Here is an 18,932-nt window from a genome sequence, read left to right as displayed (position 1 = left end):
GTATTTATTTATACATCTATTCATGCATTAGTTATTTAGTAATTTCTTTAAGCATTTATGCCTTTCTGTTTTTATTTATTTATACATTTTTTACCTATTTGAGAATTTATTAATTTCTGTATTTATTTCAGCATTCATTTATTTATTTATGAATTTAGTTATTTAGTAATTAATTTAGTAATTTCTGCATGTATTCATTTATTTACTCACATCAATTTATGCATTTAATTATTAAGTAATTTATTTAAGAAGGTATTTATTTATACATCTACGCATTTAGTTATTTAGTAATTAATTTAGTAATTTCTGCATGTATTCATTTATTTACTCACATCAATTTATGCATTTAATTATTAAGTAATTTATTTAAGAAGGTATTTATTTATACATCTACGCATTTAGTTATTTAGTAATTTATTTTTTCATTTATTCATTTCTGTTTTTATTTATTTATACATCTATGCATTTAGTTATTTAGTAATTTATTTTTTCATTTATTCATTTCTGTTTTTATTTATTTATTTATACACCTATGCATTTATTTTAGCATTTATTAATGTCTGTATTTGTTTATTTCAGCATGTATTCATAAATACATGTATTTATTTGTTTATGCATTTAGTTATTTAGTAATTTATGTCTGCATGTATTCATTTATCATGTTTAGTCTTACACATTCACAAACTCTTGCTCGTCCACGTCTGTTTATTTTCTTTCCACGTGGACGTGCTGCGCGCAACCGCAGGATCCCTCGCGGAAGTGACGGCAAGGCGGCGATGGCGGCTCTCAGTCTCATTCCGGATTTCCACTGGACTACAAATTGATTTTAACCGGACCGGTTAGACTTTGTGGAACTTTTTGTAAAGCCGTCTCTCTTCGGACGCCGCACAGAGTGAAGTCGCGTTGTGCCGGTGCTTGACAACGGGCGGCCCCGCACCTTTTTGGGGGTATTTTTGTCCAAAGGTTCAAGGTGGTCACCCTGTCGAGCTAGCGGTTAGCTCGGAGGCTACGAGCTAACGTTAGTCGGTGCACAGCTAGCTCCTGCGTGCTAAGGTCCATCCATACAGCAGCAGCAGCAGCTTTTCTTTCCACCACGTTTGTCTCACAGTTACAATGCGAATGTGCTCTATTTAATGCTAATTGTGCCACAAGTGTGCAGAGCGAGGTACTCACACACGTTTGCTTGGCCCTCTTGTTCATTTGAAGTGCTAGTTTGGCGGCTGTGGGCTAAGAGACGGCTTTTGACTAGCACGTTTTCCCCAGTAATTATCCTGCAAAGGCTTGCTCATCGACTGTGAATTGAAAGCTACTGTGGGGTCTTTGCGTGCTCGTCAACATGCTGAAGACCCGACAATGTTTACTTGGCATCCGCACGTTTCTCGGCGTCACGTCGAGAATATGGGGCTTCATTATGTACATCCTCAGGAAGCACCTACGGACGGTGAGAAAGGGTTTGACATACTGTTGATCCTGTTGTTTCTGTGACAAGTGAGCAAAAGTATTTACGTTGCCATGGCTGCCATGTGCCTAAACATTATTTTTCAGGTCACATCCACCTCGAGGGATGCTCAGTTGGCTCTCAGACAGCTGTAATTGTCTTGTTTATTATGATTAATTATGGTTTATTTGAAAGGGACAAATCCAGTGTACATAGACAAACTGAGAACAGCTATCCAATGCAAGCATCATAGTGCTTATAGTGGATGCTAATTTGCAACATCTGTCCCTAGAAGGGCTTTTGTGGTAAAAAGATTAAAACAATAAGGGTAAACAGAGTACAGAGATGCAATAAAACACGTTGAGTGGTAACATAGCTACAGACATGAGTACAAGTTAGTTGCTTAATTTACAAGGATTTGGTAAAATTGTTCAAGTTTGCAATAACTCAAGTGATCAGGAAGAAAGTTTCCTGACTGCTCTTTTCACAAAAAAAGCTGGCGTTATGTGCAGCCGTCATAATCATTTTTGCTATATAATCTGTTAATATGTGAACACATCCCACTTTATTAGCATCAACCTCCCACTTAGTAACATCAGTGTCGAATACATCCTTTTTCCATTCAGTGTAAAGATAGTTAGTATTGTGTGCTCAAAGAAGATATTGAATAGTGTTAACACAAGCACAAGAATTGTATATAAAGTGCCACCCAAGGATGTTAAAGTGCACCGTTTTTTAATAACGCCCATTATAAGGTGATTAACAATTTAGGCTAGAAAATGTCAGAGAAACAGAAAATAGTGCAACGTGTCTGCCACAGAAGGTCCAAAACCAAAGGATATTTCAAAATAAATGATTCCAACAATAATACAAAACCAGCAAATCCTCCCATTTGTGAAGCCAAAAGGTCAACTCACTGATTAATAGACTAATTGTATTTTATCTTGGGGTCTGTTTTTGCGTGATGTGATCATGTGAATGAATGGGTTATTCAGCTACAGTGCAAGGTGGAAATCTCCCACATCTAAAACAGTAGATTTAAAGAGCAGCCAGCACAAGCCTGCGGGTCACCTTCAATTGCTCACAAATGCTTCAACAATAAACCTGGCATTTAAGGTGGCAACAGCCGCCTGCCTCTGCCTGTAACTTAGACATGCACACAGGTGTTGTCGAGTCGTTAATAGACATGCATATATGTCTTGTAACACGAGCGGACTTCGACTTTAGCTCCATATCAAGGCAACAAAGCTTGGAGGAGTGCCCCGTGTGTTGTAATCATCTCGCTGTTTTCGAGGTTTGTCTGCAGTTTATTGTGTTGCAGTAACACTTGCCGGGTTGTCAACAGGCCCTGAGAGAGCAAGTAGACCAGTCCATGTTATGGCTGAAGTGAGAGGGATTATGTCGGCACAGAGAGTGCACTGTTCTCTCTCTCCCTCCCTCTTGTTTCTCTCATTCTCACTCACAGTTTAACGCTGTTGTTTACAAAATGCGATGCACTGGAACAAAGTCATGATCCAGCAAACAGCGCAACGTAGGTGAACCTATCAAAGCAGGGGATTTGATGACAATTATTTAAGGCGAGGATGTTGTGAACTAACCCATTTAATACCTTTTTAAAACGAGAGATTGATGCAGATGTTTAATGCCAAGGTTGTTCTGATAACCCCTTTCATAAATCTAATAATCCCCCTGTTAACTACTTCTTCTGTCCATTAAGTGACCCGATCCAAACATTTGGATCAATAAAAAGCTCTATTGTATAATGAATTTCAGGAGCAGCTAATAATCCAATGCTCCGTGTCAACAGATGACAAGCTGGTTGTTTATTAGTCTTGCATAATGGTTCTGCCTATTATCTCCTGTATGTGTGTAACTGTGTGTAACAACGCATGGTGTTGGTGCTGAAACTGTTCATTAAACCACAGTAATATCTTAGTTTTAGCAGTTCTTAATTGAACTGTACTGTAGTTAATTTACAGAAATTTAATACAAACAACAACTTTGATAATAATTTAAGTCATTCTTAATCAAACCAAAGTATCTAGTTTTGGCTTCTCAACTGTGAAAATCTGCTACTTTTCATAGTCTTCTATGAAGTGAAGTCAATTTTGTAGTTTTGGACTATTGGTCGGACAAAACAAACAGTTTGAATTTGTCATCTTGGGCTCTGGAACCAAAACCTAATCAAGAAAATAATCAATAATGAAAACATTAGTTTTGACTTATAGAGCTATTTCCTAAGTATCTTGTTTTCAGCCACACAGTGGAGGTTAGGCTGGTTTTCTACCTTTCATATCATTTCACATGGAACAATTTGAGATTTTTTTATTGGCTGCAGATTATTTGAAATGTTAGTTGTAGCCCTCGTCTGAAGTTTGCAGGCCTGGGGGTCCAGATGGACACTCTTGGAGGTGCAGAGAGCTGAGTCCAGGGTGAGGTTCCCCCCGCGGTGCTCAGCAGCTGCTGGTCCCAATAGGCTTCCCCCGAGCTTCCTCTGCCAGACAGCAGTGGGAGGGCACACATAGGGAGGCCCTGTCCATGGCGTAGGTAGCGAGGCTCAGTCAAAGTCACCCTGCAAGTCTCCCTTTCTGGGTTCGCCCCACGCTCCGCTGACACCCACTGACAGCTGGGGGGGATATAAATAGCCCTGTGAAGAAAAGTGCAGAGCCCCCTGGGCGAGAGTGTCCCTGGAACAGGTCCTCTGTATTCATCCTGCCGAGAGCAGAGCAAGGAAGTTACAGAGAGAGAGAGAGAGAGCAAGTCATGGGGTGGGCACAACTGTGTTCATTTCAGAATGGAGTCCTAATCTGTCCTCTAGCTGATCTCCCAATAATCTAATGTCTAAAGGCTCAAGTATAAGTTTTGGGATTTCAAGACCTTCACAGGGATATAAGCTGTACTTCTGCTCAAACTCCTTAGCTCAGTTAAGTTTCAGATGTGATGCTTTCTTCAAATTGGATTATGGATCGCAGCAAATAAGATGACGTAATACCGCTTCGTTGTGCCCCCAAAGGGTTCCTAAAATACTTTTACTGCTTTTCTGTGTGGCGTCACACAAAATATAGTCTTGAAAATGAAGTGGGACACCTGTAGAGTGCATTAGGAAATTAAAAGATTGGAGCTTTCAGTGTACTTGATTAAAAAAAAACATGCGTTTGAAATCTATCCATGGTGCCGTTAACTCATGGCTCAGTATATTGTATTTGGTCTGTTGTTTTAACAGTGGCCTGTTAAGGATTGATGGACTGTTTTGTTTGCCTTGTTCTTTTGCAGATAATCCAGTATCAGACGGTGCGATACGACACTTTGCCTCTGTCGCCTATCTCCAGAAACAGACTCAGTGAGTACAGCACATGTTCTGATGTCATGATATGAGGCTCAGTTAAATGTCCGGGGCCCCTGTGGAAGACGTGTAAACAAAGCTGGAAATGTACAGCAAATAATGCTTTTTACGTAGATATGTTTGTTTGTTTTTTTGTGAGAGGAGAACAACATATTTACGATGAGGGAATTTAAGAACAAGTTAAACCTGTCTGTCGAGGAAGAAGTGATTTACAGAAAAGTTATCAGCTACACAACACACACTGGTGCTTGGTCGTTCTCCGGACTGTCGTCACCTCAGAGTAAATGAACATCATCTGTATTTCTGGACAGATAGATGCTACACCTATGCCTTCTCCATATGAGGAGTCTCATGACTGTGCTTCATGATAACTGCATATAATGATTAAGGTGGATCAGATCATTTCCTGTTTCAATTGTTTCAGTAAACCTGTTGTGCTACATTGGTCAGTAATTATTATTTTTTGCAAGCAAGTCGTTTGACAGCAGTGCAGTGAGATTGTTTCTTACATCATTACAATTAAAAGCCAAACGGGTAGTAAGAATATAACAAGTGATTTTGATGACAACATACCTGGATTTTCCTCAGACACCACCAGCATACGGAAGTGTCAGAATGATGCACAGCTGTAAATATAGAACGTGAAATGAGACAGATGTGTCAATAAAGCAAAGGAAGACATTTTCAAAACAACAGCTCATCAGCATCACATTCATGATATCCATTGATATTAAATAAATAAATAAAACATGGCGGACCCCCAGATCCTGACCTGCTAGCTAGCATCTGCTCTTTCAATTTTCAAATCCTTCATTAAAAAGATCTGCTTCATGGTATCAAGTGTGACATAACATTTTGTACGATACTAAGGCCATATGGTCAAATTTAAATATTTTAATTAAAAATATGGGAATCATTAACCTGCTTTTGAGTTTGACTATAGAAATTGAAAGCTCACTTTTGAGTTGAACAACCTTTACTGCTCAAAATAACCCCAAACCTCTGCAGTAGCATGATAAGAGTCCTTACACATAAAATGAAGCACCAACAACTTAGTTAGTGAACCCAGAGTTTATTAAAAGAGTGTTTAAAGACTTACCAACTGACCCCTGTACCAGCTCCTCTCATAGTAAAGTCCATTCAAGTGGATCACCAAAGTCAATCCAAAAGGAAGGAGCCCATTGGCGCTTTTTTTTTGTGTGTGTAGGAACTCTTATCATGCTGCTGCAGAGGTTTGCTGTTATTTTGAGCAGTATTAGTGGTTAAAAAAGACGTTTTGATGCCTTCACCGTACTGCCCCTAGCTAATCAGTGTTAGCCACGTCCAGCTGTTAGCGACTCTACCGGATTTCTCCGTTAATAGTTGATCAACAAAAAAAACTCCCTCGATGGCTTATTTGACATATGTAAGTGCCAAAAAAGACCATGGGAGGATTTGTTTAGGGAAGTCCACACCTAAACAAGTGACTATTTGTACAATGGAGACACAAACGAGCCGTAACAACTGTGCACTCTTTCACTACACAGCTTTTCCTTTCACTGTGCTCTGAAATAAATCAGAGTTGTCTTCCTTTGTCAGGAAAACACTTGAGCAAACAAAGCGGGTTATGGTTTCAAAATAAAGCTAGGGGCAGGGGATAAATCTGATCACGTGCTGTATTTATATGCAGATTTTACAGTATCTGTTGTTATTATAGTGCGTTGGGATTTCCTGTGTAACCGCATTTGTCTCAGTATTCTGGATTGTTTAAATGTACAGAGATAAAGTAGCTCATGTGTCTATATTGTGTGATAAACTCCAGATGCAGTAAAGAGGAAGATTCTGGTTCTGGACCTGGACGAGACGTTGATCCACTCTCACCATGACGGGGTCCTCAGACCCACAGTGAGACCTGGCACGCCGCCAGACTTCATCCTCAAAGTACGAGCGTTCAGCCACATGACGTACATGTTTGACCAAAACACATTCAAACCTAAACACTGTCGTTCTATCTTTCTATCCTTCTTTCTTTCTTTATGTAGGTCGTTATTGACAAGCATCCAGTCAGATTCTTCGTACATAAAAGGCCGCACGTCGACTTCTTTTTAGAAGTGGTGAGTGTCAGTGATATGCGTCACTATTTGTGTGTTTAGATTAACATGGAAGGGAAGAGCAAAGCACACTGTGAACTTGACACATCATTGCTCAGGTCTTCCTTCTATCCTGTCTGTCATCTTTACCATCACTCCCTATTGTGCTGCACTCGCAGAACCTGATGTCATAAAACCCTATTTGATTTGGATAATGATCCGTCGTGACGACCAAAAGCACTTGCTGTAACTTGTTTACTTATACTGCTGTTTTGCTCTATACCTTGTGTGTACACAGGTGAGCCAGTGGTATGAGCTGGTGGTTTTTACAGCTAGTATGGAGATCTACGGCTCAGCAGTGGCAGACAAGCTGGACAACAACAGGAACATCCTGAAACGCAGATACTACAGACAGGTACTGCTCTATTAACTGTGTTTAAATTGCATGTGTTAAAGCTAAGGCTCTTTACTTCCATTGGCGCCATACAGTCTCTTCATTCTCTCTCCTTGTTGATGGTGGCTTTTGTGTTTTTGTTTCTTTTGCCAGCATTGTACATTGGATCTAGGTAGTTATATAAAAGACCTGTCTGTAGTACACGACGACCTGTCCAGTATTGTCATCCTGGACAACTCGCCTGGTGCTTACCGCAGCCATCCAGGTAAGACTTAAAACGTATTGGGACTGGTGACAGGTTGAGCTTTATATTCATCTTTAACACGCAAAGTCAAATGAAACATCATTTTGTACACGACCTTGTGATGATGAAACTAGAAGACTAATAACCGAGCAGTTTATCAGTACAAAGCTTGCATTGTAAGTGATGTAACAGTACATTAAATCTGCAGTTCTGCTAACACTGCGTGGCCTCTTTGACAGAGCTGCATAAAATCACAACCATATCCATTTCACTGACACGACTGACTGCTTTTTTCTGCCCTCCAGACAATGCAATACCCATCAAGTCCTGGTTCAGCGACCCTAGTGACACAGCACTTCTTAACTTGCTGCCTATGCTGGATGCACTAAGGTAAAGGGCATAATGAAGTTGGCATGAAAGCAAATAAACCCTAACCCCTGTGCGTACTGTCTGTATCCAAATGGTCCGCAGTGATTCAAGAGGTGCAAGCTAATGGCTGCAACTGGCATTCGGAATTTTAGTCATAAACGCCTGACAAATTCTAATTTGGAAACATTGAATGCAGGTGACTTCTTATGGGCATTATTCTGAACGACAGTGCTTCAGTAAAGCTGTTGACAAATGTTGGTTATGTAATATTTCATTCATATTCCCATTTATATGGTAGGGTGCACAGCCCGATAAGTGACTAAAGATGCTGCCTACCTACACTAGCCTTAAACCTCACCTGTCTTTCGTGTTGCAACATTATACTTTGAACGCCATCTTGGGACTGTGCTTTGGGAGTAGTTTAATATTTTGTGGAAATATGCTTAAATATGCATAAGAACAGGCGGAGTTAGCCTGTGCTTACCCGCACTATAAGTCTGAGACGGTGCAACTTTGTGCAGATTGATCGACTGATTAACTGTTTGTGTTTTTATGTATAGATTAAACAAAAGGGATACAAAGTTGTTTATTTGTAAGCTCTGGTGGTATTTATATTGTATTGTTTTTTCACAGAAAGCAAAAGTTGAGCTATTACTTTAACGGCCGGGGTATTGAAACATTGCCAAATCATAACAAAAGTTATCTTAAGACACTTCACATATAGAGTAGATCAAGACAACTCTGTGACTTATTCATGATTTACAGACCCAACAATTCCCCCATGAGCAGCAACAATGTCAAGTGGTTCAATCGCCCCTCTTGTCTTTCTCCTAGGTTCACTGCTGATGTCCGCTCCGTCCTCAGTCGAAACCTCCACCAGCACCGACTCTGGTGATTGGCTGAACCAAGAGGGGCGGGGCTTGTTGACCGGCCTCTTCCTCTCTGCAGGCTTCCATCCTGCCCTCCGTTCCCACACAGACGACCCACCAGCCCTCTCTGAGCCTCTCAGACGTGTGTCCTGAGGAGATGAGGGTTGGGGCGACCGCCTCACACGGGATGAACAGTACGGGATCACCAGAGCCCGGAAACTACTGAGGAGGGTGGGGGGTGGGGGCCAGCTTGTTTTTTTTTTTGTTTTTTTTTCTTGATTCTTTATTTGTATTTTTTTTTTTCCAAAACAAAACGGAGCCTCTCTGCCTTATTGCTCCTGATACTGACTGTGTGCGTATGGAGGTGAGCTTGTGTACGTGAGTCGGAGAATGCTTGCTGAGTTCATTAGTCCTTTTTAAACTTTTTTGAGAGTGGGAGGAGGAGGAGGAGGAGGATCAGCAAAACAACAAAGACAATTCTACATTATTATTTCTTCTTCTTCTTCTTCATCATCATTTGACATTGCACTTAAGCAGGCAACTCATCAATTTTACTGTCTTAACCTCTCAGAGCAACTGAGCAGGGGAATTAAGAAAAGCGCCCCTTTTTAGATCAACCTCACACCTTCAGTGGTAACATTTTGATTCATGAGGTACGTTTATTTTCCTTTTAACAAGAATGGATCAACTTAAACGGTGTAATCAACAGATTTTTTGCTCTCAACGTACCACCGGCGTTTCTTGACAAGCGGCCGAGCAGCCCGAGATTTTATTTTATTTTTTTCAGCCACATCATCACTCTTTCCCCGAAGCTCCTCATGGGACTCAGTGATAAACACTTGACTGAAAAGTTGTGAGAAAAAAAGGATGGGTTGTAACGATATGTGGACTGCCGTGCCGCCTTTCCATATCTGATTGTTTCTCTATTATAATATGTGATAATATGACATCTGCATACCATGACATTTCGCCCTCCCCCCCCTTCTGCCATCTGATGCCATCCTTATTTCATCTAATAGGAATTGCACTTAATTTTTCCCCCCTTCTGTTTTCGTTGCAGTTGGTTTTGTATTTGATTCAAATTCGCAGCCTTCCTCTTTCAGTTCTTACCCGCTCTGCTTTACTGTATGGGTTCAACTATTCGACCTACCGTCTTTAAATGCCTTCTGAACAATGTCAGTCTTGTCAAGGCTCACACCGGCTTCTTATTGGCTCTGTCTCCAGGTCTGTGTTACTAATAAAACACTTGTCAGTATCGACCAGTTATTATCCAGCCTGTTTTTCTTTTATCTTAATTAATTCTGCGGTCTTTGTCGCACTTGAGAGGCATAACTTTCTGCAGCTTGTCGACCTTCGCTGGGGTGAGAAAGAGCCCCCACACAGTTTCTGCCTGAGGCGATTTGCTGTTATGTTTTTGGGTTGTCCGTACGTCCCTTTGTGAACACGATATGTCAGGAACCCCTCGAGGGAATTTCTCTAAATTTGGTACAAAAGTCCACTTTCACTCAAGGATGAACTGATTAGGATGTGCCCGTCAAAGGTTGCTGTGACCTCTCAAAAAGTTTTTGCATGTATCTCTCTATGCTCCCTACGATAAAATGAACAGTAGGATGAAAATGATGAAGCGATGACATTTAATATCCAAAACTTCACAGTGCCATAATGTTTCTGTCCATTATTCAACGCCATAAATCTGCTTTGCTGCCTGGTTGAAGATGTGTGAAGCATCCACGTTTCACTAAAACAACACAATTAATACCTTTTTTATTAACTCCCTTCAAACTCTTCGCTAGATACTGTATATGAATGTGGAGTGACATGGATGTAAACTGCAACTTAACTGTTTGGTGGAGGCATAAAACCCTGAAGCAGTCATTGTAGGTTTCTAATAATCTGCTGCCATCATGTGGCGTAAAAGGAAACTGCATTAATCCTACCCTGCTGGTCACAAACCAGAGAAAGATTTGTTTTCTCCCTTACTGAAGGTATCAACGTTACAACTGTGCTTTTTTGAGAGCTGTATACTACTTATTAACAGCTTGTTATTTGTGTATAGGTTGGTATATATCAGCTTGAAGGTGAAACACTTTCAGAAGCACTGTCAATGAAGAACATTTCTGTGGTTTCAACATTGGAAACCACACTCATGGTGTTCCAGCCTATTGGTGTGCATGATCTTTAAATGTGTCGTTTCCATTTTATGCGCATTCACTCATCTGCCAGGTTATTAGGTACGGCTCGCTAAAACCTATCAATGGCTAAAACGAATGCGGTCTAACATAACAGTCCTGTAATAACTCACGGTTCAAGGTTTTGAGAGAGCGGTTAATTCAAGTTAGCAGAGTGACAGGGAGCATTGTCTTGCATGAAAATTGCAGCTGATAGGAGACAATTACAGTGAAGGTATGCGTGCTGCTGAAGGAGGTTCACATAACCATTTGCACTGTCCCCTGCCATGTAGCTGTGCAAGAGGCCCAACTCCTGACCAACCATGACACTTTAGAAGTATTTATACTTTGTTCTCTTAATTTTGATCTCCGTAGTATATATTGATTTAAATATTAGATATTCTTCCTTTTAATTCTAGTCATTCACATGCAGGGGTAGGCAACTGTACAACATGTGTACTTCTTCCTGATGATGGTTTTAAAACATGCATTTATCGTTCTTCAGAGCAGGGCTGCCCAACCCTGCTCCTGGAGAGCTGCATGTTTTAGGTTTCTCCCTGCTCCAACACACCTGATTAATGATGTGCTGGTTATCAAGCAGCTGAAGCTTGTCACAGTTTGATAATGATTAGAGTCAGGTGTGTTGGAGCAGAGAGAAACCTCAAACATGCAGGGCAGTAGCTCTCCAGGAGCAGGGTTGGGCACCCCTGCTTTAGAGTAACTCTGGGAAGAGTTTCAACCAGCCACCTCTGTAGCGTTTGTCGACAGTTTCTGGGAAAGGGGAAGACTTTCTTTTTCATTTTTCCTCTTCCACGTCTTCCTTGAAGATTGAGAGAGGGAAGGCTGCTGCGTCTTTGATGCACAGTACAGTCCACTAGTAGATGCAGCAAGGAGTTGCTACACGTGGAGTTGGAAAATACCGAGATTACTGTAACTTAGAGCAGCGACTTACCACTGACCTCTGATGGGGCAAGACTGCGCAGTAGTTGCTGAGTAGGCAATGTGGGGGAGTCAGTTGTTGGGGACCACGTCATGGTTTGTGCTGGAAGGGGAAGGGCGTTACTTGGAATTTGTTACTGATGATGAAGACTATCTTGTGGGAGAAACTATAACAGGCAGCAAAAATGGCCCAGTGTAAGGGGGACATGGGTGTCATGGCCTAATTGCTCCTCTGTTAGGAGACCAAATAAAGAGATTTTATACTCGCTCATCCGCCATTTATGATGTAGATCTGTCATACATGAAGTCCGACAATGAGGCTCTCTGGAACTGGAAGAAAACAAACATCCACGAGTGTGTTAGAGCAGAAAACGTTACAATGAGTACCTAAGAATATCTGTTTACTGGTAATTCTGGTTTGAACGGGGAGTTGTTTCACTTTCAGAAGTGCTTCCTTTGTTAAAGAGAAGTCTGTCAAAGCACAAAGGGGAGTTGAGGTGAATTTGTCACCTGAGTAGACGGAGTGAGTCATACATCACATGCAGGTTAGCAGAGTGTTTCAAGACACATGAATGGTAAACTGTGGCCCTGTCTCTGAATACATGAGCTCCACAGTTAAAATGCAGTAAGAGATTTGGACTGTCAGGGTATTTCCATAACTGGCACAGTTATTATTTTCCCCCACAACTTAATTGCACATTCTCACAAACATGTGACACAAACAACTGTAGAACAGATCTGCGTCATACTTTTTGAAATTATATATATATAAGGCAGTCATTTTTCCCTTCAATGAACATTAAATCTTAAATGATGTTACATGAGTAAATTAAAGAAGAATAGTAAAAAAATAAAACAATAAATACAAAGTAAATAAATAAATACAAAAAATGAATTGAAAGGGAGGCTTTATAACCACATTTAATTCATTAATAAAAATAAAATTAAAAAACAATTTTGAAGGGATTAAAGGTTGAAATTTTGAACATGCAGCTTTATGGATGAGACATTTTCCTTGTAGAATTGAACTAGTACAGTAATCTTAAGCACACGTTGAAAGAAGATTACAGTTGAAAGACATTAAGTAATAAAAACCACGCATTAGCATTAGGCTTGGCACGTAAAGGGCCTGACAATTATTCAACAATATTTATCAAGATGGAAGAAGATACATATTCAGTATAAATATAGATCAAATAAATGAGAGCATAATGAATACAAGTAAGAATATGAATACAATTTAAAAAATAAGAAAAAATAAAATAATGCAATAACCAAATTTAAAAAGTGCATTTTTTTAATTCAGTCCTCCCTTTATTCTTTTTTAAAAAAACATTATTTATCATTAAATAGTATGAATAATTGAAAAAGGAACAAACAAACAAAGCGACAGACATTCAACATGACAAAGGCACACAACGAAATGATGTAAGGACAAACATTATCAAAACATTTAGATAAATAATAAATAGTAGATAAATAATATTAGAAATGACAACATCATAAGTAAATAAATGAATAAGTCTAATAAAAGAAATAAACTATAAAAAAGAAACTAAAAGAAATAAAAATATATATAAACTATAAAAAACAAATTATTATATATATATTATATATAGGTTCACTGAATGTAATTTGAATAAAATTCAATAGCTGATAAACATTTTTTGTTGAATTCAACATGTGACAGAGACTCAAAATGTATTTTTAATTCAATCAAAAAATAATCGGAATGACATTTTGACTTTATGTACATGGAATTTACCAACCTCATATCGAAGTGATACCTAACTGTAGTTTTAGAAAAAGGAGAATTTTACAAAGCTTTCCAAAAGGTGGTACAAAATGGACACTTTAATAATAAATAAACGACACTTTCTCCAGAAGGAGCAGCTGTCATCAGTGTGATAAAATGTGCATATGTTTGCATTAGGATAGGATAGGATTATGTAATAGGTCCTCCCTGTGGTCTTCCATAAGACCTCCCTGCCTGACCATTGATTGTGTCTGATGTGGCAACAATGGAAATTGCGAAACTTCAAGCCCCTGAGCTCTGATAATGAGTGAATAGCATGGTGAACATAAGCTCCATATTCATTAAAAATACCCCTAATTTCCTTGACGACCTGCTGAATGTCTTTGATCAGGTATTTACAGCCCCGTTAAGCTCCAGAGCCAACACTTGTGTTTGAACACCACATGTTTTCCAGTTTCTGTTTTCTCTGCTAACTGCTGGGCCTCGGTCATATGACAAGGACAGCTGCCTCTTCACCGCCCTGCCCCACTGTCTTAACGCGCGGCGGTTGATCAAAATAAAATAGTTCCACAAAAAACGACCCTTTAAACCACTTTTAAAAATAATAATAATAAAGGAAGACACTGCACTTGAATGTAACACCCCGTTTTGAGAATTTAACGTTACCGTGGTGTGGGTGCAGCGTGAAGTCTACCTTGGCGAACTCTCTGCGACGTCATGTTATGTTATTGTATCCCTCCGCCGCAGTCGCACTAGGAAAAACAGCTGTGAGGAGCTAAAGGGGCTAGTTAGCATCGTTTGTTTTTGTCGTGTGTGTGTCAGCGATTTGAGCAGTTCCTTTGAGCAACACCGCTGTCGTGTAAACCTAAGGAGTGACCGACTTGTTGTCTGTCATCTCTTTTAAAGATGAAGTTCCAGTACAAAGAAGAGCACCCCTTTGAGAAAAGACGGTCCGAAGGCGAGAAAATAAGGAAGAAGTATCCGGACAGAGTGCCTGTGAGTAGCCGCCGTTAGCTCGTAATGCTAGCGCGGTTTAGCCTTTCTTCAACGACACCTAATATACGCACTTTAAATCGGTATAACACGTTTTTCAGTTGTAGCTACACCCTGTTATCTTTATCTTTAGCCGTGGTTGACTATCACGGTGGTAAACGGCACACCCGTTAGAGGTGAGATAATGTCGGCCTCAGCACACAGGCCAGCTCCTGCTAACGCCGTGTGCTAATCCTTCCGCGTTTATTTACTTTAATATTACATTACTAAATCAAATACACGGATAATATAACGCCACAGTGCTGATAAAGGCCGTGCTGGTTATTACAGTGAACCACATACAGTTTAAAGGATGATCATAATGTAAGTACTGTACTTGACTGCATGGAGGCTACCTGGATGGGTGGGTTCAGTCTGTTGTTTTTCTCTTAAATGGGGTTTGATGGTTTGTTTCTGTAGGATTTTAGCGTGATTTGATAAAAATGGGGGAAAATCTGTCTCTCTAAATTCTGTTTGTTACAATTGTTTCCTTGAGTAAAGCTTTTATAAAATAGATACATAAAAACAGGCTGATTGTGGTCTGGACTGGGGCTGTGCGGTGAAACGCTCACAGCAGTGCACCTTAAAATAGTGTGTCAACAAACAGGAGACTTGTTTACGCCTCCCCGGCTCTTATAGATGGTTTAGTCCACAGCCACTCAAACTGACCTTATAGTGATCAATAATACATAAGCCACATATACTTAAGAAGAGAAAACCAGGAGATATTTGAGAGATAAGATAGGACTTTATTATCCTGAAAGGAATTCTTGCTCCAGATTGCTCCAAACTTGCAGTAACAATTACAATAACAATGTAAGATATAAAAAAAATTAATATAAGATAATAACACTAAGATAACAGTAAAAGAAAGAGCATCAAATAGGTTAAAACTAAAGTGCAAATGACATAACATGATGTAATACAGATATATTTCACATGATAATCAACATTATAGAGCTCATGGTATTAAAATTAATATTAAATGGCGATGACAGGCGATACTTAGCAACATGTTATAGTAATAATTATAATAATAATAATAATACAAGATTAAATTAAAGAGCTGGAACTACCAAAGTTTTGCTTTGTAAAAAATAATTAATCAATTTCCGTTTGTTCATTTTCTGGCCACCGACTCATCAGCTAAGCTTTTACAATGAGGCCTTACTGCTGTGTGTGTGTGTGCACGTGTGTGGGCAGGTAATCCTAATTTTAGACCGAAGAGAAGACACTTAAAGGAGGTTTAACTTTTGCACTCCTGTCAGCCCCCTGCACTAAATCCTAGCTCTGAATTATAAATATATAAAAATACCACCGTCCGTCTAACTGAACAACTACAAAATACCATATACTGTTAAAACGAAACGCAACGTGCGGTTTAAAAATGTTTCAGTCTTCGCTTGACTGACGATATCGTGTATTCTCACATCCTTTTTCTCAGAAAGGTGAAAACTCCTGTGATACGGAGCCTAAAAATAAATGTGCAGGGTTCGTACGGTGCTGGAAATCCTTGAAAATGCTTGAATTTTAATGTTGTGTTTTCAAGGTTTGAAAAGTGCTTGAATTTTGGATCAAGTGCTTGAAGTTGTAGCCGTAGCCGCATGTCTTAGAAAGAGCGTAAGAATATAAATGTAATTAAATGGTATTACAAAACACCATTTTAGTTTTTTTAAGCATAATACTGTCTCATTTAATGTGATTTTTTTTTTAAGTGAAATAATAATTTTTTATATGTATATATTTGTAGAAATGTGGAATTTACCACGACTAGAAAAGCTTTAAAATTGAACTAGAAATAGCTTTAAAAGTGCTAAAATTTGACCTTGGAAACGTTCTCCGAACCCTGCATGGGCTAATAAATAAAATGATAAATAATGTGGAAACGTAAAGACGAATAACAAAATATAAGATTCTTATACATTCACATTTATTTGTTAATTTATTTCTGTATGTATAAATTTCAAAATGTGTAAAAAATATTTAAAAAATCCTTAGAAATTGTTTCTTTTTTTCTGTTTTTTACTTTCATTTCCTTTATTTTCCTCATTCTTTCCCTGTTGCTTTTGCGTTTCCCTATACAGAAATAGAAGAACGTGTAAATGTGGAAAATAAATGAAAATGCATATAATTGTTCTTTTATGTTCCTTATATTTCCATTTGTATTTATTATTTAGTTTATTTCTCTTTTATATTTCCACATTTATGGTCTTATTCTTTAACAGATTTTGGTTGCGCTCTATATTATTAAAGCCTTTCTCTCTCCATGCGCACAGCCTTTGTTCAGTGGACCGTGTACGAGATTATGTTGTTATATTAAAGAGAAATTGTTTTTTTAATTTTTCAGGTAATCGTGGAGAAAGCCCCCAAAGCTAGAATAGGAGATCTGGACAAGAAGAAATACCTTGTCCCCTCCGACCTGACAGGTAGACGTTTTATAATGTACCAAGATTCCTGACATTTAAAAGTCACTTGTACGGAGAAACTAACATTTTGTCAATCTGGTTGACTGTCTTTTTTTTAATAGTGGGCCAGTTTTACTTCCTCATCCGAAAAAGAATCCACTTGCGAGCAGAGGACGCGCTCTTCTTCTTTGTAAACAACGTCATTCCACCCACCTCAGCTACCATGGGACTGTTGTACCAGGCAAGGATCACTTTCTACCTCAGACTCTGCTCTCTTTATCCACACATTTGCTTCCTTTTTATCATAAATAATAATACATTTGATTTGTATAGGGCTTTTCAAAGGTCCTCAAAGACACTTTACATAATGCAATAAAACCAATACATTTAACCACAGGCAGGCTGTATTTAAGATGTAAGTCAAGGTACAAAGATGCAACGGGATAAAACGGCTAAAAACAGGCACATTTAAAAACTAGTGATGCAATAAAAATTAAATGAAATGGAGGATTATTGTGGATTATTCTAATAAAGCGAGCTTCCCTCTACCTATTTAATGTGCTAACATGTTCTCACCGTCTTCCCCAGGAGCACCATGAAGAGGACTTTTTCCTCTACATTGCCTACAGCGATGAGAGCGTGTACGGGAGCAGCCAAAGGGAAATCTGAGCCCACCCCCACCTCCTCCAACCACTACCACCTTACTGAGACCTCCACCATGCATTCATTTAAATATTAAATCCAGCTCAGCAGCCTAGAGTTCCCAGAGTAAATATGTCCAATGCACTTTCACCACCCATACGTTACCCCCACCCCATCCCTCTCTCTCTCTCACCCATTTATGTCTTTATTATTCTGCAGTCTGAATTGTATTTGCCTCTACTTTCCTTTTCAGTAGCGACTCGGGCTAAGCGGTCTCATGGCCAGTTATTTTTCTAGTGTCGTAATTGATCATACTTATTGAAAATAAACGGAGACATAATGAGATAATGTAAGAACTAGGCCATAAATATAGTTACCCCAGGGTTAAGGGAAGACGTGTCGGCTTGTGGGAGTATACATTTGAGTCGAGGTGATGGAGTTGATAGCATCTACCAGTTGAAGGAAGATTATTATTATTATTTTGTTGCAGAGTAAAGGAAAACTCTTTTGCAGCCGTAACTTTCCTATAAAAATAAACTGAAGTAGCAAGGGTTGTTTTTTTTTTTCTTCTTTAATTCACCAGCTTCTGAAGTCTGTTAATGCGAATCTTAGGGGGGGCTGCCCCGCATCCGATCTTAGCAAGAAGTATAATAGAATTCAGACTAAACAATCATCCTCTGCTTTCAGTGGTAAGACTATTACGTTGACTGCTACTATGATTATTGTTGTTGTTATTGTCCATTTTAGATGGCTTAATTTAAAAACAAAAAAAGGTATCGTAAAGCCGAGTGCAACTTCCTCTTTTTTTTAATTAAGTTTGTGTTCTTTTTAAAAAACAAAAAAAAAGTTAAGATTTGAACTCTGTATACAGCTGCATTACTGGCTCTTTCTCTCCACTCATGACCATACATGATAAAAATGTGATGAAAAGCTATGAGATTCTTGTCTTTATTGATTATCTTAGGTCATTTTTGTGGAGGGCTAAACATGATTTAAGTCTCAATAATTAAATAATTGCATACATTTATTAATATAGTAATGAATAAATACAAAAAATGCATGAATAAAGAAGAATAACTTATTTATACTGCAAGGAAAATTCAATTTTTTCACTCTGTTATTATACAGGCCCGAAATACAAACACATGCACAAACAGGACCTATATACATGCAATTAATGGAGAGATGTCATAGCGAGGGGGCTGCCAATGGCTCAGCGCCTCCAGCAGTTGGGGGCTTGGTGCCTTGCTCAACAGCACCTCAG

The 18,932-nt window shown here is 39.0% G+C and overlaps 2 protein-coding genes across 2 annotated transcripts; both read left to right on the top strand.

Moving 5' to 3' along the window:
* The first annotated feature begins 792 nt into the window (after positions 1-792).
* Positions 793-8,915, top strand: ctdnep1a (CTD nuclear envelope phosphatase 1a). Its single transcript, XM_083937562.1, has 8 exons — positions 793-1,441; positions 4,712-4,778; positions 6,583-6,701; positions 6,803-6,874; positions 7,149-7,265; positions 7,398-7,509; positions 7,794-7,878; positions 8,692-8,915. The coding sequence occupies exons 1-8, from the start codon at positions 1,337-1,339 to the stop codon at positions 8,750-8,752; spliced, it is 738 nt and encodes a 245-aa protein (XP_083793688.1). The 5' UTR covers positions 793-1,336; the 3' UTR covers positions 8,753-8,915.
* Positions 8,916-14,349: 5,434 nt separating this feature from the next.
* On the top strand, positions 14,350-18,602 carry LOC310964425 (gamma-aminobutyric acid receptor-associated protein). Its single transcript, XM_083937545.1, has 4 exons — positions 14,350-14,585; positions 16,969-17,047; positions 17,149-17,267; positions 17,615-18,602. Exons 1-4 carry the CDS (start codon positions 14,496-14,498, stop codon positions 17,693-17,695), a joined length of 369 nt encoding a protein of 122 aa, XP_083793671.1. The 5' UTR covers positions 14,350-14,495; the 3' UTR covers positions 17,696-18,602.
* The last annotated feature ends 330 nt before the right edge of the window (positions 18,603-18,932 follow it).

Source organism: Echiichthys vipera (assembly GCF_963691815.1).
Source record: "Echiichthys vipera genome assembly, chromosome: 22".
NCBI lineage: Eukaryota > Metazoa > Chordata > Actinopteri > Perciformes > Trachinidae > Echiichthys > Echiichthys vipera.
The sequence above is the reverse complement of the archived record's forward strand: the minus strand, read 5'-3'. Positions and strand labels throughout refer to the sequence as shown.